Source organism: Lactuca saligna, chromosome 6 (assembly GCF_052625555.1).
Source record: "Lactuca saligna cultivar CGN05327 chromosome 6, ASM5262555v1, whole genome shotgun sequence".
NCBI lineage: Eukaryota > Viridiplantae > Streptophyta > Magnoliopsida > Asterales > Asteraceae > Lactuca > Lactuca saligna.
Window position 1 is genome coordinate 147347501 of NC_136422.1, and position 8968 is coordinate 147356468.

An 8968-nucleotide genomic window follows, 5' to 3' on the forward strand; every position below is an offset into this window, starting at 1 on the left:
TATATATATATATATATATATATATATATATATATATATATATATATATGATTTAATTACGTAATATGCATAATGTTATATGCACACAATATACATAATATTATGTTATATCCATTAATTACAACATTTTTTTGTTCTTATTTGAATCACTCCTTATATATATATATATATATATATATATATATATATATATATATATATATATATATATATATATATATATATATATATATATATAGAGAGAGAGAGAGAGAGAGAGAGAGAGAGAGAGAGAGGTGAGTTCAATTGAGAAAATAAAAAAAGTTGAGAATGGGGGAATCATTCTCAGCCACTCATTTTATTGAAGCATAAAAAGACACGGTAGCAAACTTGTAAATATGAGAACAACCTTCAATCTCAAATACGTATCTGTAGTTTAAACCCATTCATCGTTCATCATCCAAATTTCTTCTCCAACTTTCAACAATCATCCAAATTTCTTCAATTAAACCATAATCAACATCATCCAGTACAAATTAATCATCGATCTTTATCAATAATCAACACGATTCAACAGTTAACAACAAAAATTCGTTTTTGGTTCTTTTAATTCAACCTTCAATTGTGCTTGAATACGATCAGATCTTCAACATCTATGATTAATTATACTTCCAGCGTTATTAGATCAACATCATTGATAATCAACAAAAATCCACTTCATATCATTCATTCAACATCGATTATCAAATAAAACTTGAAAATTGAGGTTAGAAAAATATCAAATCGTTTTTTTTTTGAAAAATTTCATATAATTCTCTATGAATCTACTCTTTTGTAGATTTAAATAGTCAAAATACCATGTTTCTAACATTTTTAAAAAAAGTTAAATTGTATGCACTCCAACTGTTTGATGAAATGCATGAACTAAATTAGCACGTTATATTCATATATGAATATGTTTTCTCAGTATATGATTATTAAAACAAAAACCAAATATACAAGTCTGTATGTTATTCATATGTGAATAAGATATAAAAATCATATATATATTTGTCAAAATACCTTCAAATATTGATAAGTGAATATACCTTGTAATATTAATATGTGAATATATTGTGTAATATTCATAAGTGAATATATCATCTAATATTCACAAATGAATATATTATGTAATATTTACATGTGATATACCATATAATACTATGTAATATTATGTAATATTCAAATATGAAAATATTATCTAATATTCATAAATGAATATACCATCTAATATTCACAAGTGAATATATTATGTAATATTCATAAGTGAATGCATCGTCTAATATTTAAATACGAATATACTATGTTTATTATATGCTATATTCATATACGAATGATACTTAAATTGTAAAAAAAAAATAATAATAATAATCATAGTTTTTATTCATAACTGAATAATGAATGTACTATAGTAAAAATTTGATTCATTTTTATTCACTTATGAATAACGATAGCTGAAAATATAAAAAAAAATAATTTTTTTATTTTATCTTAAAACTATATCAATATAGATATCTATTTGTAGAGAATTAAAAATCATGAATTTTGGTATATATTTAAAATCATTTTTCGATAAAAATAGCTTTTTAAAAATTAAAAAAAAATCGAAAAAACTATGTTTTTGTATAGATTAAAGTAATGATTAGCATAGTTTAAGGAAACATGTTTTGTTCGAAAACACGTGTTTATTCGTTTCCCATTTCTGCTGGTACGACGGAGGTTTTTGTGGCAAAAATAAATGTGTGGCTGAGAATGATTCCCTCATTCTCAACCTTTTTTTTTTCAATTGAACCCTCCTATATATATATATATATATATATATATATATATATATATATATATATATATATATATATATATATATATATATATATATATATATATATATATATATATATATAATTACGTAATGTGCATAATGTTATATGCACACAATATACATAATATTATGTTATATCCATTAATTACATACTACCTTTCACACACACACATACATATATATATATATATATATATATATATATATATATATATATATATATATATATATATATATATATATATATATATATATATATATATATATATATATATATATATATATATCAATTCCTGAGAATTCTCATTCCTTATCGCATTCACATTTTCTAATATTGATCTCTTTGCCTTTTTTATCACTCTATTGTTCATATGGCAAAGTGGACCATGGTTTTCCAACTCAACTTGTTACTTCTAATTTTCCTTGTGATACGACTCTCTGAAGCTAGCGGGCATAACATGTTCAATATGTTTAGGTCTATTAAAGATAAGCAAGAAGGCAATATCACGATATGGGCCATTCTGGTAGCTGGTTCAAAAGGGTACGATAACTATCGGCATCAGGTAAGTATTTCATTTAGTTTTTGTTTATTTTTTAATTGTGATCATTTTTAACGGACTCAATTATAGATTTTAAAAACTATAAGATAACATATTACATGTGTAATCTATTTAGGCCGATGTTTGTCATGCGTATCAAATACTTACCAGGGGTGGGTTGAAAGATGAAAACATAATTGTATTCATGTATGATGACATTGCGAATGATCCTAGCAACCCAAGGCGTGGTGTTATAATCAACAACCCCAAAGGCTCTGATGTCTATAGAGGTGTGCCAAAGGTACTGTATCTTAACTATAAATCATTGTCACAAATTTTACTAGTGAGTGTGTGGATGTGCAATATTTTTCTAAAAATATTATTTCTCAAATACTCGTTTTGATATTTAATTTAATGTGTCAATAAATGTGATAGATATCAACATTTGATATGGTAGGAAGATAAATATAAATAAAATGTAGGAGGATATTTAATATCTTACAAAATTTAAATAAAAATCGTTTTACATTTTATTCCTAGTATCCTCTTACACATATTAAATGTTGACAAGTGGATAAAATTTAAATCAATTTTATTAAATGTATTAACAAATGTAATACATGTTAATATTTGATATGGTATGAAGATAATTATGAATATAATATAGGAGTATATTTAATTTCTCACAAACTTTAAATAAAAATCCTCCTATATTTTATTCATATTATCCTCCCCCATATTAAATGTTGACAAATGGATAAAATTTAAATCAATTTCATTAAATGTGTCAATAAATATGATACATGTCAATATTTGATATGATAGGAAGATAATTATGAATATAATATAGGAGTATATTTAATTTCTCACAAACTTTAAATAAAAATGCTTTTATATTTTATTCCTACTATCCTCCTACTCATATTAAATGCTCATAAGTAGACAAAATTTAAATAAATTTCATTAAATGTGTCAATAAATGTTATACATGTCAACATGTGATATGATAGGAATATAAGTATAAATAAAAATGTAGGAGGATATTTAATTTCTTATTTAAATATTATTTCTATATCATTAGATATTTTAAAACTACTTACATACCCTTACAAAATTATAAAATTTATATCTATATCCAAAGTCATAATTTAACTAAGGTTAAACTAATTTAATATTAAATTTTTTATCTAAAATTCAAAATAACATATGATATGATGTTACTAAATGATCCTTTCCAAATGAAAGATTAATATTATACCATTTTAATTTAAATTAAACTATTTATTATTTAAAAGCTTTAAAAGTTATTATTATCTTCTTCAAAATTGGTTTTCACCATAAACGAAATCACAGGTTAACATTAATTCATTTTTTTATTCCTGTTAATGGTACTCAAGACCGCCATCATTGCTTGACCCACGTTTCTTTTTAGTTAAAGCCTCAAAGAGTAGTTGCATTGGTTACCTCTGGATTGAATTCAAGGATGTTTCCACTTTGCATATTATTAGGAGCAAGTAGTGAGAGTTGATACGAGAAGCTAGCGGTTTTCTACATTTCTTTAATTTTTTCACTATTTAAATTACTTTTCATATATTATCAGAAAATAGGTAATTTTAAGGTTGTTATGATAGGGATCTTACGTATGATCATTTTTGGGTTTGTAAAATCGGGATTATAAGATCGGAATCGAGATCCTAAGATCATACATAATAAAATATAATTTTAATTTATAATTTTTAATCATTAAAAATAATTCAAACATTTAATTTTTCGTTAAAATGTTATTAAAACTTCAAAATATTAATTATAAGTCGCAACAGAAAATGATAAACGGTAAATTGGAAAAGAGTAAAAGATATAAAATGATTAAAAAATTTTCATTTGCAAAAAAGAAAATAAATATATAAATAATAAAATCAAGGGAAGATAGGAACGGATTAGATATCGATCATACGATTCTACCTACAATCCTACCCCAAATACGATTCGTTTACGATCCGGATCGTTTTTCATTCCTAAGATCGTGATTTTAACAATCATTAGTAATTTCATAACTCGTTTTTTAAAGATGATATTACAAGGTAAATGATGAAATTACAAAGAGTTATTAATAAATAAATTATATTTTCTTAGTTCTTAATTTTATCTAATTAAAAAAGGTAAATTAGGAAATTACAAAGGTAAATTATTAATAAATAAATGATGAGATTATAGATGCACATTTTTCATATTTAATAATTCTTACCAAAAAAATTATTACGTCAGAGCAAAAGATGACATTATGGGTTTATTAATTAATATATTGTAAAAGTATCATCATTTGTTTTTTTAAACAATTTAATTAGAAACCAAGGTAGGTAGGAAGACATTAGAATCATATCTCTAATAAATAAATGTTTTTTTTATCACATGTTAATTTCTAATGAATTTTAACATTTATCATTTTATGATATTTTTTAAATAAATAATATCTACATATCAATTTATGTTTTTTTTTTCAATTTTTAAAATTAAAAAATCACATAATCTTATACTTATATATGTAAAGTATTAAATGTAATAAATATTATAATAAATTGCAATTAATATGTTTTTTATTTTCTTATTTCAAAATTTTCTTTTAAAAAATACTTACTATTTATATTTTAATATTTTATTTCTTTAATCAACCGGTGTAATACACCGGTTTTACACCTAATTGTTATATAAATAAATTGCTATAATTAAAATTTATATATTTTAAAAATATTACTTAACCAAATAATCAGTTTTTGTCAATCATTCAATCAACCATTATTTGATTATCAAAATTTCAAACTGTTGGTACACAATCTCCTGCAACAGGTTCTTTTCCAATTATTTCGTTTAAAAACCTTATAATTAAGTTCAATTGTGAATAGTGTTTAACACGACGTATGAATCACTTGAATCTAATCACATAACAATTTTTAATATGCAAACATGAATTTGTGTTAGGATTACACTGGTAAAAGTGTAACCGCAGCCAATTTGTACGATGTGCTTCTTGGCAATAAAACAGCTGTTAAAGGTGGAAGCGGGAAAGTTGTAGCAAGCAATCGTAACGACAAAATCTTCATATATTACTCTGATCATGGAGGCCCTGGAATTCTTGGTATCACTTTTCAACCTTTTGTTACATTTGAAGAAGATCAAATTAAGTTGCATCTAATTTATATTAATTTATTAACATATTTCTCCTTCTAATTACCATAGGGATGCCAAACATGCCTTTTGTTTACGCGAATGACTTGATCAAAGTTCTGAAAACAATGCATGCGAGAAGTACATATGATGAAATGGTAAATCGTAATTTCAAAATTGGTTATACCTGATGGTTGATCATGACAAAGTGAATAATAATCTTAATGTAAACGTAGGTTATATACGTAGAAGCATGTGAAAGTGGAAGTATTTTCGAAGGCATGTTGCCCGAAGATCTAAACATTTATGTGACAACTGCATCAAGTTCAATTGAGAATAGTTGGGCCACATATTGTCCTGATACAAAGCCTCCATCACCTCCGGAATTCGATACTTGCTTAGGTGATTTATACAGCATTTCATGGATGGAAGACAGGTATTTTCTTTTTCTCCAATATGAAATTAATTAATATAGTTTCATTTCATTAGCAATTAACCCATAAAAGAATAGAAAAATGAATTTTCATATAGTGATTGGTGAAGGTTGTTGATTTGATTACTTATTGACCTTGTTTGTGGTGTTTTGGTTCTTAATTAGCGAGTCAGAAGATTTAAGGCATGAAACATTGGAACAACAATATTTGAAGGTATTGGTATTAAGATTTTTTCCGTTTTCTTGATTTAATCTTCAATTAATGGCTTTTTAAGATACAAAGAGGATACAATTCCCTTGAACAAAGTCACACAAAATGTTTGTAGGTGAAGAAGAGAACATACAACAACAATTCGTACCAGGGATCACATGTGATGGAATATGGAGCTCTACGTATAAATAAAGAGACTGTTTCAGTTTATCAAGGTTCAACTCCTAGGAATTTGTCTGTGAATCCAGGTTCATATTTCAGTTCCATGGGTGTCGTTGACCAGAGAAATGCTGATCTTTATTCCATGTGGCAAAAGGTATGCATGGAATTTTGTACGTACCTAGAAAGAAGTAGAATTCAAACAGATATAAAAATTTCAAAACAAGTATGCAAAAATGAACTGATGCGAAATTCATATTGTGTAGTATAAGAAATCCACAGAAGAATCACAAAAGAAGGAACTACTAAAGAAAATCAATGAAATAAAGTCGTATAGAGTGCATTTGGATAGAAGTGTCGACATGATCAGCAACTATTTGTTAGGCTCCCGACACAGATCAGTGAGGAAGGAAGGATTGGCCCTTGTGGATGATTGGGAATGTCTTAAATCCATGGTGGAAAGTTAACTTTGAACTTTTTATTTCTTTTAACATGATTATCCTAAGTTTTTTTTTGGTCATCTATTAACGTTTTGAACTTTTGACTTATTAAGGTTCAAACATTTGAGACACACTGTGGATCATTGACTCAGTATGGCATGAAACATACACGAACATTCGCTAACATATGCAACAGTGGTGTTTCAAAGAAAGCCGTCGATGAAGCTGTAAAAGAGACGTGTAGCTCGCATATAATGGGGAAATGGGATCCAAAAATTGTTGGTTACAGCGCGTGATTTATGTGTAATGGAATGTGCTACAAGAATGAAAGTGTAATTTATGTTTCTATTTAGGAAACATAGTTTTATTCCAGAAAAAAAAAATTGAATCATCAAAACAATTGTGTAGGCTTTTGACTTAAAAGTCCTTAAGTTTGTCGGATTTTGTTGGTTATATCCCTATGATGATTTTTTATTTGTTGATGTCCAAAATTTTCCAAGTTATTTTTCATTTTTGCCCTTGCTACCTATAATAGTAGTAGGTGGCTAGGGATAAAACCAACAAAATATAACAAACTTAAGGATTTTAATGTCAGATTTGGAAAACATATTTAGGATAAAAACATATAAGATTTAAAAACTTAAGGATTTTTTTTGCAAATTTGAAAAATGTACTTAACGTAAAAACATCAAAGATTTGTAAAAAGAACAAAACTGAAAAAAAAACTTGGCAAATTTTGGACATTAACGAACAAAAAATCGTTACATGGACAAAACTAAAAAGACCTACCAAACTTAAGGACTTTTATGTCAAAAGCCTTTACAGAAAAAATCTCAAAGCAAACAAAATACATAAACTTCAAACGCACCTATACGTAACAATTATTACAAAGACAAACATAACCAAATGATTGAAGAAACGTCGAAGGTTTACAATGAGTAACTTTCATACTATAATGAAAGCTCATAGGGGAGAGAGAGAGAGAGAGAGAGAGAGAGAGAGAGAGAGAGAGAGAGAGAGAGAGAGATCTTAGAGTGGGTTATGACAAATGATGAAGAAACAAAGCTTAAATATAATCTCTTCCCAAAGTTGCCTCTTAGCCTTCCAAGTGTCATCTAGCTTTCATTGCTACCCTCCGTATTATGGCCATATTAACCTTCTATGCATGATCATCCCATACCAATCAACTCGATATCATTAACACACTATCAAAAAGAAATCCATGAACCCAATCCACCTAAATACATAAAAATGCTACCCACACCAACCTAGCCAAGTCACTATTTGGATATCTTGATAAACATAGAACACGGGAAGAGGGAAAAGTACTAATTCTTCGATTATGAAAAGTTAAGTTGAAGTATAGAAGAAACATAGTTTATATACAAAAGGTAAGAAGGGTAAAAGTGGAAAACTAACTCTTAACTATAATGAACTAAACTAACTGTTGCGACATGTGCTGAGGTCGTCAGGTCCTCTGTGTCGGTTCCGGATCGGAAGTCTGGAGGTGATGCCGTGAGCAAGTTTCTGGCGAGATACCCAAGAAATCATCATAGCAAAGTTGTAAGCATTTCTCCAGGGACCGTGCCCCAGGAATAAGCTCCGGTGATCAAGTTAGATCGGGTTTAGATATGAGATGGTTCTTCTTGGCCGGAGCGAACCACCATGGTGTTGGGTGTGTGTGTTTAGCCATGGAGGCTCTAGGGTTTCTGCCACATGGAAAGGTGCCCCTCTAAGAATGAGGTTATGTTATATTTATAAAGGAAAATTAAGTCAAGTGAGAGTTAGATCTGGCCTTGGGCCAGCCCAACTCAGGCCCAACTAGGGTAAGGCCTCCTGGGATCGCCAGGGGTGGGCGCTAAGCGATCACTAGGAGCAGGTACTAGACAAGGCTTGCAAGAGAGCGCCAGGAGAGCACCATACAAGGCTGGCGTGGCAAGTCTTGATGTTTGGGCCATGCTAATGGACCATACACTAACAAGTCCCCCCAATTTGATGTCATTGGTGCGGCCAATGACATTAGACTGGATACAGACAAGACGAGAATGCATTAAAGAGATAAATAGAATGACCGAACCTCGAAAATGAGAGACGTGGTGTTATGTGATAAGGTAGATATAGATTTACGCAACACTGGATGGCTTCATACTCCTTTCTTCTTGAGAGTATGATCTGGTCGATGTCATA

The 8968-nt window shown here is 28.2% G+C and overlaps 1 protein-coding gene across 1 annotated transcript; it reads left to right on the top strand.

The window, feature by feature from the left end:
* The first annotated feature begins 2208 nt into the window (after window positions 1–2208).
* Window positions 2209–7077, top strand: LOC145000480 (vacuolar-processing enzyme-like). Its single transcript, XM_078959715.1, has 9 exons — window positions 2209–2400; window positions 2513–2677; window positions 5353–5509; window positions 5611–5696; window positions 5775–5974; window positions 6137–6185; window positions 6298–6498; window positions 6608–6796; window positions 6895–7077. The coding sequence occupies exons 1-9, from the start codon at window positions 2209–2211 to the stop codon at window positions 7075–7077; spliced, it is 1422 nt and encodes a 473-aa protein (XP_078815841.1).
* Window positions 7078–8968: the final 1891 nt, after the last annotated feature.